Source organism: Lontra canadensis, unplaced genomic scaffold, assembly GCF_010015895.1.
Source record: "Lontra canadensis isolate GAN:19392208 unplaced genomic scaffold, GSC_riverotter_1.0 scaffold28, whole genome shotgun sequence".
NCBI lineage: Eukaryota > Metazoa > Chordata > Mammalia > Carnivora > Mustelidae > Lontra > Lontra canadensis.
Window position 1 is genome coordinate 10,663,390 of NW_022631022.1, and position 18,227 is coordinate 10,681,616.

Below are 18,227 nucleotides of genomic sequence, written 5' to 3' on the forward strand. Positions count from 1 at the left end.
TTCCTGGCTGTCACAGTCAATTAAGTGTCTGACTCAGTTTTGTCTCAGGTCATGATATCAAGGTCGTGACATCAAGCCCCATGTCCAACTCGGTGCTGGGCATAGAGCCTGCTTAAGATTCTCTCTCTCTCTTTCTTTCTCTCTCTCTCGCCCTGTCCCTCTCCCTGTTTAAAAAAAAAAAAAAAAGTGAATTCTCTCTAAAATGTGTCCACGCTTCACTATCTTCTTAATCCCTTTCTTCATGGACTTTTCTGGCCTAATGTCTTTTGATCCTTAAGTTTTATTATCTTTTATTTTATCAATTTTAATAAACCTTTATCTCTGGATAAAATCTCCATACCCTAATTAACCTCAAAAGATGGCTTTTCAAATTCTGGAGTATTCTGTTGTGGGCTGGAAAAAAGATCACCACGTTATTAGAAGTGGGTCTGAGTAGAATAAGCAATAAAATTTAAAATGTAATGTGGCAACCCCTCCCCCCCATGTGAGGTACCCCCACACGGAGGGGGACTGCATGTCCCAATTTGTCTCCCTAACCCATTCCTTTTTTTAAAAAAAGATTTATTTATTTGGGGAAGGGAGCGTGTGAGCAGGGGAAGTGCAGGCAGAGGGAGACGCAGCCTCCCCACTAAGCACAGACCCCCAATGTAGGGCTCGATCCCACAACCCTGAGATCATGACCCAAGCTAAAACCAAGAGTCAGACGCTTAACCAACTCAGCCACCCACATGCATCCCCCAACTCAATTCTCAATAGCACCACCCTCCAGTCCCAAAAGTGTCCTGGTTTGAGCAATCCATTATACGGGTCCACCACTCATGAGGAACTCTCCTCTAGGACCACCTAATGCTGTGCTGAACACGACTGGAAATCCACAGACTTAAGTATGAACATATTGATTCAGGAAATAATTTACTGAGTGCCTTCTAGGCACCATCCATGGGTCTGTTCCTACCAGTGGGTACGAGATCAATCCATGCTTCCCATCTAGAAGAGGCCCAAACACCTCCGAGGCAGGAGAAGCCCCGCCGAGGAATAGGCACGGGCTGGTGGACAAGAGGGACACTGCCCAGAGTCCTTGGTCGCCCACGGATGTTCTTCCTGTGTGATCTCAGACTCTTTCCTCTCACACCACCCAGAAAGACCTTGAGATGTCACAGAAAATCTAAACTGTGAAGCTTCTGGAGTCCCAGGCCTGTGGACACCCCCAGGGTGTGATCGCAGCGCCATGATGACGGTCTCAGCAGCCCTTGAGACCACTGGGGCTGGGGCAGGAGTGCCCGCTGGGGGTGTTCACGGGGAACCCCAATCTGGACTGACAGCAGCGAACACACAAACCTCTGGTGCCCTCCAGCCCAGCCCCGTAGGGTTGGCCACAAAAACGCGGACAACGCCAACAAGGCAAACAGGGGAAAGGAGATGGAATTCCTGAAGATGGGAGGAGAGAGGAGAAAAGGGAATGAGGAGGCAGCTCACGGGGACGTCGGCACTCTGCTTTACCTTCATTTTCAGCAGCTGGTTTTCTACCTGCGCCACCTCCAACTGCCTCTGCTTTTCCCGCAGCTGGCCCACGGAGGCTTCATAGGTCTGCCGCAGGTCTCTCATTTGATCCTTAATGTTGCTATTTTCCAAAGTAACATCCACCAGGGTTTTCTAGGGATGTGAAAAGAAATCAAAACCAGAGCCAGTGATGTGAGTAAATGTGGCCAGAGTCAGGCACTGGGACATCCCTTTGGCATTAACCATTGAGGGAGAGGTCAGGCCCCGGCAGCTGCAAGCCGGGGACCCTGGGGTCTGAGGGGCTGCAGGTCCCCCGACGGTGGTCAAGACGTCGCCGGCTCTGTGGCTGGGTGGCCAGCGAGCCTCTGCCCACCCACCCTACCACTGCTCAGGATGGATGGAAATGGACTAAAATGGAGTCTTTCCAAGGAACAGTGTTCCTAAGGCATCATTTCACATTTAAAAAAAAAAAAATGTGTTTTGAAAATAGTAAGGATAGAACAAATCCCATTTTGAGAAGGCAAATGTATAAACATTTGTTCAAATGCATTTATGCAGAGAAAATTTGGTTAAAGACTAGCTGAATTTCACCAAAATCCAAATACTAGGTTACCGGTAGGTGGTAGGCTTAGGGGGGATATTTATTTTCTTCTCTGTGTTTTCTGTCGCTTTCAGATTCCCACAACAAAATAAAAAAACAAAACGCGTTTTGGAGAATGGAAGTGTTGCCTTTTCTCCTTACAGGGGCTGTCACCGCTTGTTTGTGGATTGCCTGTCCAAAGGCTGAGGTGCTGGTGACGCCCGGCGAGTTTGCCACCTTCCCCCCTTAGAAAAGGGTGATGACAAAGGAGCACCAGGGAGCAGGGTTTGAGGACTCAGACCAGGGCCTGACAAGCATCAAAAGCCTGCAGATTTTTGCTCCCGGCCACCCACTGGAGCAAGAGCGATTGGATTCACACTGGTGTTAGGTAACGCTTTGGGTTCCACTTGGTGAACTCCTCGTACAGAGAATGGTCTCCATAACCCGGAATTCTTACCACTGGGGACTGGGTTATGGGCACCACCTCCCACCTCCCCAAGTCGTGTTCAACTTTCAGATAGACAGGGAAACTCTGGGGTTGGACCCATTTTCTAATACGTTTGTTCTCTTTGCAGATGATCAGTCCCTGAAGCTTTTTCAAGTCCTTAGCCTCCCCTTTGGATAAAATGCCTCTCATTCTCCTTGAATCAGGAGAAAGGATTTTTGATGGAGCGATATTAAAAGAAACACAGAAGCCATTTGGAAGCAGAGGATCAGAAAATAATTTGAGCTGCAAGGGGTTTAGAAACCACCTGGCCCAACCACTCCTCTCCAAGCCCTCCGGGCTTTACAGGTCCAGCTCTCATGCTCATGAGCCTACATCTGGACCCAGAGACCAAGGTTCTAATCCTGGCTCTGCTACTAACTAGACACCTTGTTCAAGGCATTTCTCTCTGCTGGCCTTGGCTTGTTCATCCATAAAACAAGGGGACTGGAAATCATCTCAGCACCTCCTTCCTGTTCTGACATTCTGTGAAATCAAACCAGGGGTCTGGTCTCATGGTCAAGAATAATGAAAATAGGCTAGTCTGACCAATGAGAGAGGTCAGAGCCTTGCAGAAATAAGAACACAACTATCTTCAGACTCGCTTGAATTTCCTGGTTGTGAATAGGGTGCCTTTCTTTTCTCCTTTTTCTCCTTCTCTTTCTGCTGCTTCTTTTTAACAATAATTTTTAATCTTTTTGTGATAAAGCTCCTTGGTCTGCCCCCAGCCAAGAGGTTGGACCATAACTAAGAACCAGTCAGGGTACCTGGGTCAAAGCTGACCCTGTTCTAACAGCTGACCTCACGTCTGGACTCAGGTGAGGTGCAGCATCGCCCAGTTGGCCAGGAGTGGGAAGATGCCCAAGAGAGAAGGAAAGGGAGCCTTGCCAACCCCCCTGATGGCAGGAGGAAGGGAAAGCCAAAGATACCGAATAAACCAGACCCAAAGCAAGGCCACGCCTGAGGCCGGGATAACGGGCACACACCAAGAAGGACCAGGAAAAGGGTGAGGCTCCAAGCCCCCGATGGAGATGGCCTCCCAGACAAATTGGAACACGACGCCCACCTGGGCCCACTGCTGCACCCAGCTCTAGGGTTGGAGCTACTGCTGTAACAGCTGGTGATCCCAACATGAAATCTGTTTATCTGAAAAGTTATTAATATAGAACCAGGAAGGACAGTAATGGCCGTGGGACCTTTAAGAGGGGGGTAGAAAGATAAGAGTCAAATGAACTTGGAGGAGAAGTAGAAACTATCCTTTGCATATCTGGAGACTAAAGCCAAGGGATGCGGTTTCTGGTGAACATAACACTGTGTCCTGAATGCTTTCAGGTTAATTTGCATAGAGACACAGGACTGGGGTGGAAGGGTAACAGGGTGGCACGGGCCTGGTGAGCTCCCAGCAAATCAGATGACTCATGAGAGCAATTCTCCGGGATTGACCACACACATCTGGAGGATCCTGAGTCTTCTGCATCCCTGTCGGCTACTCTAGGACATCCTCTGGCATGCATAGGATTTTTCTTGTGAAATAATTTCTAAATTAGGCAAACGTGCTTAACAGCCTTTGGGAGCTCCTCGCCACGCCTGACCACAGACTGTCTGTGGTTAAGTCTGTCTCTCCTGTGTCTCAGTGGAACTTCCTAAACTGGGGCTGCAAGGGGCGGTGATGGGCTGTTTCAGGCGCTGACACTTAAGACCCCCTCAGGTGCCTGCTGGAGAAGGAGATGCCTCTAGCAAAAAGCTCAGGATGGAAACTCCCATTTTAACGAAGGCGAAAACAAATAAAACTCAAAGGGTTAGAGCCCCCGCTTGGAAGCACTTCCTTTCACTTCCTTCACCAGCATCCTGGCGGGGTCTCTACCGTGGCCATGCTTGAAGGATCCTGCATGATGGTCCGAAGACACCCCATGACTTGCTTTTCTCCAAAGGCACAGGGTCCACACCTGGTTAGGCATGCCCGCCCCACCCAGAGGGCACCCAGGTTGACCGTGAGCAAACAAGTACCTGCAGGCCGATGGAGTCCGACGTTAAGGCCGAGTTGGTGGCATTAAAACTGTCCAGGGCTGACGACTGTGTCTGGATATGATTCTTGAGATACTCCTGCTGAGCCTGGGAAGCCTAGACAGATGATAAGGTAGTTACACAAAACCACATACACCCGCAACAAGCTTTGGTTAGGCTAGAACCTTCTCCTGATAGTCCAAGTAGAGCTTAAGGTTACAAAGCCCGCATCTGCATGGCCCAGAGGGGGAAAGACAAGACATTGTTCCTTCACGTCTTCCCCTGTGGGGCCTCGCTAGGTCCTCACAACACGTGCAGCAGCCAGAGCTCCCTCCCTTTCTATGAAGGAAACCGAGTCTGAGTTCAGGTATTTTCGCCCCAGAGGCTGAGAACAGACACAGCTGGACCTGGAACGCAGCTGCCACACCTTCTCCCGCCATCTTGCCCTTTCTAGTCACCAGAGAGAGCACACGTGGGGCTCATGCGCTTCTCAAGCACGTTATGGGGCTGCCACTGTGTGGTCTTTGTAGGGTGTGTGTTCCGCACCTTTGACACGGTTTCATCCAAGAGTTCTAGCAGCCTCAAGCCAGAGCTTCAAGAGGGCGGGGGGGGGAGGGGGGCGCTCTACCGCTGCAGGAGGCAGGGGGAGTAGGGGTGAGGGTTCGGGACCGGTCAAGGCTGGACGCCCATGGGGTCTGTAAGCCCACAGGAGGCCACCAGCAATGATGGAGTGGGTGGTGCCCTGTGTGCGGGGGAGCCCGAGTGGGAACAGTAGGCCTGGCCTTGGGGGCAGGCCGGCGGCATGTTCTCGCTCAGGGGCGAGCTCACCGAACAGGAACTTTGCAGCCGTCATCTGGCTGCAGAAGGCGGGCTGGCCTGCAGCCGGAGGGCACTGTGGCAGACGGACAGTTCCTGCCACCATTCTCGCATGGGAAAATGGGGGTGTGGGGGAGATGGGGATGGAAAGAGGGGGGGAAGAGACTCTCTTATGCATCTGCTGCAATGCCAACCATTGGCTTTAATTATGGCTGTTGGTGTGTGTCCGTGGACGGCAGAGTGAATTTCCACAAGTCAGTGAGGACTCCCCAGACCGCTCCCAGCAGGTCAGGGAGAACGGGCCGGGCTGGGCGGCTCTGTTTATACGCCCCCACCCCTATAATCAGGGCCATGGCTCTTAAGCAGATCATCTCCCAGCCAAGCCACTGCCTAAACTTGACTGTTGCAACTGTGCTTCCTTCCTACAGATGTTTACCTTTCTGGAAAGTGTGTCATATATACATGGACTTTTTTTCTTCACCATTATGAATCCTAAGTATAAAAAAATTTTTTTTTTCTCACAGGATTTAGCTTGTTTAAACCAGAGGAATGTTATTTTTTCTTAAACTCCAAAATAGTACCTTCAAGTAGTTCAAACATTTACCAAATATAAAAGGGAGACACCAAAATCAATCAACCACTCCTGTCCCCTCCACTCAGGTACCACCACGCCCGCTTTGCCCCTCAACTAAGAATCCTGGTTAATTAGCTTCTTGATTATCCTTCTAGTAACTGCTTTCATATCCATAGAACTAGCTAAACATACTTATTTTCCCTTCCTGTTTTACATAAGTGGTAGCTCACTGTACATAATTCCCTGTATCTTGTTTTTTTTTTTTTTTTTTACCATCTACTCTGTATCTTTGAGATCTTTCAGTATCTCTTTCTGAGCTCCTCTTTTTTAAATTCTGCGTATTCTCTTGCAGAGTAGTAATTTAGTTTACTTTCCCCTTCTTGATGGATATTTAGGTTTCCGGTCTTGTTTCTGTCACAAACAATGTGATAACTAAGCTCACACCTCTGTCATTTCACACGTGAGAGTTTATAGAATACATTCTTCAGAACAGAATTGCTAAGTCACAGGGTAGAGACCTAAGTAATTTTGTAGATACTGCCAAGTTGCTCGTCCTCGGGGTGATTCAAAATCACATCCTGTCCAGCAATCGGCCTGCTCCTCCACAGCACTGCTAGTACAGTGTCCTGTCCACCCCCACAGGGATGCCAGGCTCATGGATAAAAATTACTGTAAGTTATCTATAACAAATATTTTGCCTATTTTTGAGTTGTGGCCTTTTTTTCTTGATGTCTGTGTACTCTTTAAGTACTCGGAAAATTAGCCTGTTACCTATGATGTGAAGGACAAGTCATTTGGGCTGGGTTTGTCATTGGACTTTGGTGTTTTTGCCAGCACACATCTTTCATTTCAGTGTAGTCAAAGTTATGAAACTTTTCTTTTGTAGTTTGGGATGTCATGTCAAGAGTAACAAAGAGCCTTCTCCATTCCAAGAGTATAAAAGAACTCACACACCTTTTCTCCTGGCACTTTTAAATTTCACCTTCAGCATTTAAGATTTTGATCTCTTTGGAATTCATCCAGATATAAGCCTGTCGTGATGTCACATAAGATGTCCCCACAGTGTATAATGACTGGCCCATTTTCCTCCCTTTAGGTTGCTACATTTCTCACATACTGACGTACATCTCTGGGCTTTTTTCATGGATGCTTATTTATTTATGTGCCAATATGATACGGTCTTAATCTCTGAAGCTCTCTCAATGTCTTGTAATATTAATAGAGCTAGTCTTCTTCATTGCATTTCTCTCCAGAATTTCCTCAACTCTTCATATTTATCTTCTGTCTACTTTGGGATCATCCAGTCCAGTTGCAAAAGCAACATAAGATAAAAATCTGTTGGTGTTTTTATGGAGTTACAACACATTCCTACATTAACCTGAATAGTACTGATGGCTTACGATTTTGGCTCTTCCTGTCTAAGCACATGGCATGTCTTTCCTCTTGGTCAGTTTACTCCTAAATATTTCGTAGTTTTCTGTTGCTCTTATTTCTTCTTACCAGTTGTTTTCTGTATACTGAAATGTATTTGCCCATTACTATTAATTTTTTTACCCTCCTACTTTACAAAATTTTTTTACAGTAGTTTTTTTTCATTGGTTCACTTGTGCTTTCTGGGTATATAATCACACAAATAGTGTGATTGCAAATAGTGGCAGTTTTACGTCTACCTGTCTGACTTTTATGCCTCTAAATTAATTTCTCTTGTTCAATTCCATTGGCTAATCTCTCAGGTACAATGTTAAGTAGTAGTGATGACAGCTGGTTTCCTTGTCTTGTTCCGGACTGTGGAGGGAATGCTTTTAATGTAAAGATCATTCTTGCCACAAAAATATCCCTTTAAATAATAAACTTAATTCCGTGATAACATTCCCTGAGTTCATTCAAAATAGGATTCCACTCGCAAACATCATCATAAACTCAAATATATTCAGGTAGCAGACCCTCACAAGGAGTGCTAAGCTCTACCACCCCTCCATGTTTCCAAGTCACTGAGATAGTCACTTACTGACAATTCCTGGGTGAGCTGTCGAATCTTCTGTCTCATTTCATCGTAGTCTCCATACATTCGTTTCCTTACTTTTTCCAAAGTGGCTCTCACCTGCAGATGAGATGCTATTAGAGATCAAGCTATAACATTTTCATGTGAAATTTGTTGAAACCTTAATGACAGGAAGGCCCCCCCCCAAAAAAACAAAAACAAACAAGCAAACAAAAAAACAATTTTAAGAGATTAAGGGATAAAATCACTCCTAATATCTAGTTAGAAGTCAAGGGAATTATCCAAATAATACCAGTAATAATACATATGCACTATGATTGTATATGATTATAATTATTAATAAAGGTTAATTATCCAAATAAGAACCTCTGAAGAAGGTTTGTTGAAATTCACCTATCACCTATCCAAACACATTCAGGCAAGATTTACCCCTTTTCCTACCATGCATTTTTAGAAGTAGAAAATTTTTAACCAATTGACTCTATAAACAGCTGGCTAGGAGAACCAAAAAACCAAAACCAAAAAGCCCTCTAATTTTCCCTGTGTCACCTCTGACTACCAAAGAGCAATGAAGTGTCTGGAATACACAGCAGGGAAGTATGAGCCCAGAGAGACCATAAATTTGAACATTAGTTCCTCAACAATGACCAATAATACACAAGACACAAAATATAACAAGGGTCAGGGTGATCCCCTAAACATCTGTTTACACAACCACTGACTAAGTTTCTCTACAGTAGCACTTTAGAAGGATTAACAGGTCCTTAAAAATTTTATACATAGGGCACCTGGGTGGCTCAGTGGGTTAAGCCTCTGCCTTCAGCTCAGGTCATGATCTCAGGGTCCTGGGGTCAAGTCCCACATCGGACTCTCTGCTCAGAAAGGAGCCTGCTTCCCCGTCTCTCTCTCTCTGCCTGCCTCTCTGCCTACTTGTGATCTCTCTCTCTGTCAAATAAATAATTAAAATCTTTTTAAAAAATTGTATAAATAAAAACAAAAAACCTTGACCGCATCTCCTCCCTTCTTCTGCTGCCCCTCTGGTTGGTGGCGAGCTCAGGGGTCCTCAAATAGAAACAAAGTCTCCAGGCCAGCCCCCTGCAGAGAGCTCCAGCACTTCCCTGCAGGAAGGGCTCGAAGGCAGCAGTTGGTGGGAATGAGGGGTGTGTAGGGGACAGCACGGGGGGAACCTCACCTTGAAGCTGTATTTGCATAGCTGGCACATGGTTTTAAATCAGACTGCATGTTTATTAGGGCTGACTGTGTACTGGAGATTTCAGCAGCCGGGTGCAAACAAGGTGCCACGCCTTCCCTAAATGAATTCTGATGACAGAGTCTACTTTCGTGCTGTTACCTACAAACATCTTGGGAAAACGTGCTGTTACCTACAAATACAACTCTGCACTCTGGGCAGACGGAATGGCTTTCACTGTGACCCCAAGCTGGCGCTCATACTGCTCATCCATGGGCCGGCTCTCTGGCTGGGCGGCAAATACTGGAGGAAGCCAGCCAGGCCAGAGTCACCCACGTCAAGAGAGAACCCACAATCCCGTAAACATGCTTAGGCATAAGCAGGCCAGGGATGGACTTAAAGGCAGCTCTAGAAGGTGGGACCTTAATTAATTTTAAGTTGCAGTCCCAGTGGAAGCTAATAATGCAGGTCAGAACCACCCTGTGTCCTAGACACACATCATCCCTGGTTCACGACCAGCCTCCACCTGCTGTTTTTGTCTTGGGCAATTGGCGACTCTCAGCTCTGCCTCAAAGGCCTACCTGTGAAGCGGTGCCACACTGAGGTATACGAGAAGGGACTAAGTATTTCCATCAGAAAAAGAGGGGAGACTAGGATATTCAAGTTGCTTCTAATATAGGAAAATCCGGAATGAGACACTCAAAGATTGAAAGTTCTACCTGAGGAGTATGTATAATGACTGGGGATTTGAGGCTGGTGGTTGTCACACTTGTCCTATGCATTTGTGTGGATAACTTTTTTGGCTTTTCTCCATTTTCTCAGTTAAGTATTTATTATTATTATTACATATAATCAAGACAAGATTTTTTTATTCCTTTTAATTATATAAGTATCCAAATCTTACAAGACACATGAAAGAAGGTGACCAAAACACTTATTATTTTTAATACTTAATAAGAGATATTCTTTTAAAAAATCCACACAAGAGCTGACAACATGACTTTGTGTCTTCTCTGCAAATACACCATATAAAAAGCTGGCAGTTTTGACTTTAGGGGTCCCCTCCCAACCTTTACAATCTACATAGGAAAAAACTGAAGCCCGGAGAGAACAAAAGCTTGGCTGGTCCAAACACAGAGGTAGACATTGAACTGAGGCCCGGGGGGGTACTCTACTGCCCCACACTGCTCTGCTTCTCATGAGAACTTTCTAGTCCACCAGACTAGGTGCTCAGGGCCCAACACTGTCAGAGAAACTCATTTCCTCTCCATCTAATCACACTGATGTGGCCAACAAAGGCACTAGGAGGACGAAGAAACAAAAAGGAATGGAGATGGATAGATGGATGGATGGATGGATGGATGGACGGATGGACGGATGGACAGACGGAGAGACAGATGAAAAGAAATAAAAAATTTAGAAGGAAAAGTTCCTTAATAACTATTCTGGTTAAATGGTGGAATTATAGATGGTTTTGTTTTTTTCTTTATTATACACTATTATATTTTCCAAATTTCTTTGAAAAAAGTATATAATTTAAAAATTAAGAAACGTAGTATCAAACACAAAGAAATGATATTGAGTGGCCCGAGATGGAGTGTCTACTGTGGTTGACTTCTCAGCATCTGTTTCAACACAACTGATTGGTCTGAACCAGCCATAATCAATCCCATTCCCCTCGCCAGGGGACCCATCCAGGGTAGATTGGGAATGGGCCTGTGACCCAATCCTGGCCAATGAGACATAAGGAGAAGCCTAATAGGGGGCCTCTAAAAAGAAAACAGAGGTGAGTGCCCTCTTTTCTTCCTCTAGACACCATGATATTTTCAGGTGATGCCATGAGCCTGAGGCTGAAGGCTAGAACCAAGGGAAACTCAGACAAGGAAGATTAGAGCCTGGACGTGCCCTGGTAAGAACCCACCTACCCCTACACTTATCCCCACATGAGACAGATTTCCTTTCTGAGATGGCATCTCTGTTCCTTACAGCCCAGAGCAACCAAATGCATACAGTTTCCAAAACTCCTATGCCAGGAATGGAACGTCCAACATAATAAACAAAAAATCACTTAAAAGCCTCCATCTCATACACAGAAGAAGGGAGTCACCTGGTCTCCTGAGCATTCCTACTAAGTCACTCCAGCAGTTCATGCTAGACCTCGCTGCACAATTACATCTGTACCTTAAACACTACCGTGAAGATCCACAGAAACGTTTCCATCCAAAATGGTAATGCTAGGAATTCTTCCAAAAGGCCTTATCACATTCACATCAATGCTTCCTACTCCACCATCTCGCATGCTACAAAAGGAGTATGGACAAAACAAACAAACATCCTTAAACGACTCACGTCTCTGATGTAGTTCATCTCTTCTTTCAGCTGGTTGGTGGACCACCCGTACACCACCATTTCCTTCTGCTCATTTGGATCCGATCTCCGCACCACACCGTAGACGACACCCTGAGGAAGTTTCCTGGTGGGCTCCCCATTGCTTAGGTCAGGCTGCTTCAAGAAGGGAGAAGAGAGGAAAGAAGAATGACCGTTTAGGCCTCATGGGAGCAGCTGTGACAAGGGGTGCGCTGTGTATGCCGTGCAGGCTGTGTGGGCAACCAAGGAGCCAGGCGGCAAGGAGAGGCTGTCGGAGACCCAGCCCACTCTCCCTTCTCCTGCTTGCACCTGGAGGAAGGGCATCTTTCTCAAATTTCTACTGAAGCCCTATCCACCCACCTAAGAGTCCATCTGCGGGCCCCACTGTCCCAGACCAGTGCCCTTCTCATTCTCATGAAGATGCCAGATGGACCTGTGTTGTCCCTCATGATAAGAGCAAGGGTCTGCACTCTCACACTCCCAGTATCCTGGTAATGCTTCCCCCACACCCCAGCACCTCATATCAGCTCCTCTGGATGCCTTCCACCTCAGACCTCATCATTGAATATGTCCCTTGAAATGCATGAGGTTGAGATACTGGGGGAGGAATGTTGGCTGCCCTCTGGGCTATGACAATTCATGAAGTAGTTCTGAAAAGCCAGGCATAGAAGCAGCATAGCTTCTCTCCAGAAGAACCTTCCTGTACCTTAATTCCTTCACCCAAAGCTTTGATCCATGTTGAAAGGCAAACACTCCTGGGAAGGGGTACCATGTCCTGACACACCTTTACAGAATGAAGGCTCAAGAAACCGGAAAAAAGGGCAGTTAAGATTTGTTCAGCTTCTACCATAAGCCAGATACGTCCCTTAGCACGTTGAATCTTTACGACCGCTCTGTGACAGAGCGATGGTCCTCTGCACTTGACAGCTGAGGAAACCCAAGTTCAGAGACGTTAAATAGCTTGCTTCCAGCCACACATCTAGATTTAAGGCCAACTCTCTTGACACCAAGTATGCTGTAGGCTTTGATAGGTGCAGGAGGACAGAGTAAGAGCCTCCATGAGGGAGAAGGAAGGGCAGGACAAAACCAGGGACTGAGATGTCACAGACAAACCAACCTATGTCCAGTCTCCCCTGGGGTTGACCCTGGTACCTTGACAATCACAGTACAGAAGCCTGAATTCCATAATGGCAACTCTGTTCTCCCACTAATTTTTTTTAAAGATTTTATTTACTTACTTTTTTTTTTTTTTAATTGAACATGAGCAGGGGAAAGGGTGGAGGGAGGAGAGATTCTCAGACTCTGTGCGGAGCTCGACTCAGGGCTCGATTCCACAGCCCTGAGATCACAACCTGAACCAAAATCAAAGGTCGGATGCTTAACTGACTGAGCCCCCCAAGCACCCGTCCCACCAATCTTTAAACCACCTTTGCATAAATTCCTTCCATGCACTCGCAAAATATTTTTGGCATACAAAACTGTAATTTACATTTTAAAAAGCATTCATTTGTGGCAGAATAAAAACTTTATAATCCCATTCATTGAAAGTTTGTCAAAGAAAAGTTTAAAAAGACACATGACAAATTATTAATAGTAATAACCTCTAAGGAGGGGACAGTGTGTGGGGGGCAGGGGTACTGGGTATCAGAATATCTTTCAATTCTTTCTTTATAACCGTTTGTATTGCTTGTCTGTCTAGGTTGGGAGCTTTAAAAACAAAAACAAAAACAAAACACCTAGAAAACAAAATATCCATTGCTTCTTACCCTTCTGTACATATTTGGCAAAAGACGGGATATGAGGGGTTGTGACACTGAATTTGCTTCCAGAAAATGATTCCACTGGAGTCCATGGTGCGGGGGTCCCATAGGCACTAATGCAACTCTTGAAATCTGTACATAAATTTAGGTGAAGAGGCTGTTCCATGGCTCTTGGTGGAATGACAAGCTGGGATTCCAGGCCCCGGTTTCCCAGACATAGAATTAGGAAGAGGAAAAGCTGTAAAGAAAATCCTGGCAGACCAGGCAACAAAAGCAGGCTCTTTCAGTCAGACTCCACCCAGTTCCTGAAAAACAAGCTGATGAGGACCTGGGGCCTCGGTGAAAGGCGTTTCTGGCTTTCAGGAAGACGCTCAGGTGGCCGCATCCAGAGGACTCTGCCCTCCCGCCCGGTGGAGGGACAGGGACCACCACCCGTGGAGGAAAACACACACAAGGTCACAACAAGGTCTGTGAAAGTGATGTCTCCAACAGTTACACACATGGAAAGACATTGAAGATCTGTGAAGCGGAAAACAGTCATTTCCGGGTTCTTGGATTTTTTTTTTTTTAAATGTATGTTTGTGTGTAGAAAACATCTAGAAGAATGGAATCCAGACTTTTAAAGCCAGTGGGCTCTGTTAAAACGGGATTTCACTTTTTTCCCGCTTATGCTTCTGTGGGTTAGATTTTTAACCAGAAAAAGAAAGGGGTGGGGACGTCATTTTTTAATGAATAACTTACATTTCAATTTTCAAAAAACTAAAACTAAAAAATTCTTACCAAGCCAGGAACTAAATAAAGAGCCCAGAGAAGGGCCCAGCCCAGGACTTTGCTCAGGAGCAGGGCCATCCTCACGGGACACTCCACATAGAGAGGGTTCCCCAGGCAGTGTGACAGGGAAACGGAGGGGAGGCTGATGAAGAGTGAGCAGGGGACAAGTATTTGTCTGTTTTATTGTGCAGCATCTTCTCTCATCCTCACAGTAACCCGACCACATAAATATTATTAGTTCTTCCAAGGTGGCGACATTCAATTGCCTGAGGACATCTCCCCAAATCTAAGCTCTTCCCTTTGACCACAAAATCTTCAAAGTAGCTATGAGTCAGGAGTGAAACTGAATCTCATGTCTCCATGGGGCAGCTCAGACCTCAGGGACAGGGCAGCCGAGAGCCGTGGCCCCAGTCCTGTCAGGGCCACGAGGAAGAGGCAGGCTCAGCACAAGGCAGGCTCCCATCCAGCCTCCTGGGCTCCGTCTTTCCCTTGGACCCTCACCCCCAACCTCCTTTCTGTCCTTTATCAGTCAACCTCCCTCTTGTCACAGGGCATTACACGGGCCATTCTCTCTGTGTGCAGTGCCCATGGCTGGGCCAAAATGTCTCCCCCTCGAGGACGTCCTCACTCACCCTTCGGACTGGTTAGGTCTCTGCACCCTCATAACCACAACAGGGTATTAGTATCATCATACACAGAAGGCTTGCTTGTCTATTCGCTGGGCCTTGTGGTCTTCTTTTCTATTATAATCCCCGACACCTAACAGTGACAGACACTTAGTGACTTTCTCAATAAATATTTGCTGAATGAAGAGGGAGCTTTAGAAGTTGGAAGAAATTCTGGGGACTTTTCCAGATGTCAATATGGCCCAGCCAGAGGGAACATCCTCTGCTTTTCTTAGAGGGAGGGACAGGGAACTGATTTTGCCCCGGTCATAAAATTCCTATCAGAGCAGTGGCAAAGGAGCCCGAGACTGCTATCGTTCTGACAAAATGTCTGCATGTTGTAGGACATGGGAAAAAAAAAAAAAAAAATGGAAAAAAGAGGTGCCATGCCTAGCACTGTGTCTGTGGCTGCGTATTTTTCCTCGCAGGTCCTTTAAAATATCTCCCTATAAGATAAATATTAGTTTTTTAGGCATGATAACAGCACTGGGATTGTATTAAGAGATAGCCTTTATCTTTCAGAGAAACATGCTTAAATATTTATGATATCTGGGATACGGGCAGAGGAAACGGATGAGAGTGCAGACAGGGCAGGACTGAGCCTGGGTTGAGAGCTCTGGGGCTGGGTTAAGGGTCAGTGATTGAGCACCCCATTCGGTCTCCTCCTGTATACGTTTGAAATTCTCTGTAATTAAAAGTTGTTTTGGTTTTTTTTTAAACTTCTTTCTAATGTTGCTTGGTTGGTATTAAAATATCAAATTCTTAAAAATATAGTTGGCCTATGAAAAGCCTCCCGGGCATGAGACAATACTAGGCAAAACTGCTTTGAAAACCAACGCCCTAACAAAGGCACAAAATGAAAAGAGAGTTGGCGCCAAAGACGGGAAAAACTACCATCTGACCGAAATGAATCCGTAACCCCCACGTGAGATGCAACGTAATTAACAACAGGCGGAATCAGAGAAACATACAGAGAATCTCTCAGTTAAACTGTTCCCTGGGATGTGCTCATAGCCGAACATTTACCGATAGGCTCGTCTACCAGAGGTGAATGTACCGGAAAGTGCCTTCGAAAGGAGGAGAAACCACAGAAAAGTAACGCCGCCTACGTTCCTACTGCAAGGGCTTTAGGGCTGCTGAAAGAGCCAGACCATATTTCCCAAACCCTAACTCCAAATAAAGGATTTCCCATAAGATAAGCTCCATAATTCAGGGACTAGAGCTGCCATATTCACCATTTTATTCCCAATACTTGACATAAAGAGACGCTTAATAAGTATGTTTCAAAAGAAGAGGGAAGACAGAATATTGGAAATTGGGTCTATGCCAGAAGATTTGGAGCATCTGGTCATCCAAAAACACTCATCTGTGCAAAGGAAGAAAATCCTTTGGTCAAGAAGTATTCTCAGGGAACTTCAGACACACACAGTTTAACATAAATTCAAACCAATAGTAGTAGCCCGCCCCAGGCAGCCCCTAGCCCCAGAGGCCAGGATGGGCAGCTGGTCTCCTGTCCAGGCTGCCAATGCGACTTAGATGGACGATGACATGAACTAAATGACATGCAAACTGGAAGCCAAGTTATCTCCAAAACCTTTTGTTTTGACCCAGTTCTTCCAGCCAGAGGGCAGCAGCTGACCCAGGGACAGCTGAGCTGAGCCAGGGGTGTCATAGCTACCCACCTTGCAGGCAGAGGACCGCACTGTCAGGAATGTGCTCTGACCTGTCTGACCCGTGTGTCCATTCTAGCAAATGAGGAGGAGCCTCTGGGTGGCTCAGTTGTCAGGTGTCTGCCTTTGGCTCAGGTCATGATCCCAGGGTCCTGGGATCGAGCCCCGCATCGGGCTCTCTGCTCGGCGGGAAGCCTTTTCCCTCTCTCACTCCTCCTGCTTCTGTTTCCCCTCTCACTGTGTCTCTCTGTGTCAAATAAATAAATAAAATCTTGAAAAAAAAAAAAAATTAGGAGTCCCCAGTCATGACTCACAGTTGACATTGTTTCGTCTCCTTGTGACAAAAATGAACACGACAGCCACCCTGAGAGGCCTTCCCACAGCCTGGGAGGCAAATAGGGAGGGGAGAGACAGCCCAGTCTCCTCAAAGAAATGGCTATCTCCGGCTTATTAAGGTATTTGTTATTTCTGAGAATCTCACAGACCGAAGAGACCATTTTATATAAAATAGTAAACTCATGCTTGGACAAACACCGATCATTTTTTATGCTTAAAAAGAAGGAGTAGAATAACTCGTAGCCAACCAGAAATACCAAAGGGAGTGTAGTTCTAATAATAGTCTCCTGATAGGAGGTAACTTTTTAAAGCTATCACCTTCCAGCTTCTACGCAGACAACAGCTGGTTATGCCCAACAACCCCAGGGAAAAGAAAAGACTATCCGGAGGGCAAAATCAGGAACTACTTGGCTGGAACTCAGTCCTGTAGTATTCACGTCAGGTAACCTTGACTGATAAAATACAAATATCCTCCACAGACCTTCATTGATAAGAGAAGGTGTGAGCGTCGACGTTCCCATGGCAACACGGCCAAGGCTCAGACCCAAGTTGGAGCTGCGAATCCAGAGTACCAGCTGCCTATCCAGAGTACCAGCTGCATGGCCTTGTGCAAGTTACTCACCGTACGGAGCTTCAGCGTCCTGAACTGGACGAATGGGGAGAAAACCACCCACCTCAGAGGGTCGTTCTGGAAATACACAGCATAATATATGTAAAACCCTGTGCATGCTGCTGGGGCTACCAGGAGACATTATTAGAGGTGGGGGCTTTCCATTTCTGAGTATCTGGGGTCCTGCTAGAGTCTATGCATTTGTCGGGAGGCTTCTGTCTGCCTCTCTCTTCTTGGGTCCTTTTGCTCTTTGCATCACAGCCATCAAACTGGCCAGGACAGTGAGATGTTCACCCCTCAACTGGCCTTGCTGCTCTTCCTAGGGCGAAATCACAATCTCAGGAGGTCAAAAAATGGAAAAGAGCTGTGTGGTCCAGTGTGTTTGTAAACGGTACCCCAGCCATCCTTGGTGTCTGATAAGGCTGGGGCCAGGGGCGGTGGGTGGAGAGTGGAAAGGAGAGACTGCTGGAGCAGGTGGCACAGCCCTGGGCTTGCTGGAAACCACAGCCCCTAGGCTTTCCCTCTTTTACTGAGGGACTTCCCTACATATTCAGCTGAATACGGAGTTCGACAGCTAAAGAGATTTGGAAAAACGCTGCCTCCAGGCTAATACCTACATTTACTAGAGAGGAAATGGAGGCCCAGAGATGCCCTGTCTGGCCCGACCTCTATGGTGCCGGGTGAGGGAACCAGAACCAGGACTCAGGCTTCTTCCCATGCTCCAGGGGCTGCTATCTCTGAGAGGCACATGGAGTCCCGCACACCATCAGGGCGGCACCAGCGCCAATCTGAATCCTGGCAGCACACTCCCTCCCCTGGGAACAGCCATTGCTGTTGTATAAACAGTCACACCAAGGACGAGGACTCAGCACGCTTACTCATCTAGGGCTTTAAAGGGA

At 46.5% G+C, this 18,227-nt stretch overlaps 1 protein-coding gene across 4 annotated transcripts in view; it reads right to left on the reverse strand.

The window, feature by feature from the left end:
- MYZAP (myocardial zonula adherens protein) overlaps nucleotides 1–18,227 on the reverse strand; it is an 87,732-nt gene that overhangs the window by 51,703 nt on the left and 17,802 nt on the right. For 3 of the 4 annotated variants that reach the window (XM_032864854.1, XM_032864856.1, XM_032864857.1), the window contains exons 3-6: nucleotides 11,499–11,654; nucleotides 7,967–8,059; nucleotides 4,572–4,685; nucleotides 1,501–1,653 (exon numbers count right to left, since the gene is read on the reverse strand). In XM_032864854.1, coding sequence (XP_032720745.1) covers nucleotides 1,501–1,653; nucleotides 4,572–4,685; nucleotides 7,967–8,059; nucleotides 11,499–11,654 — 516 coding nt within the window. The remainder of the gene's footprint in view (nucleotides 1–1,500; nucleotides 1,654–4,571; nucleotides 4,686–7,966; nucleotides 8,060–11,498; nucleotides 11,655–18,227) is intronic. The other variant, XM_032864855.1, reaches the window with a different exon arrangement.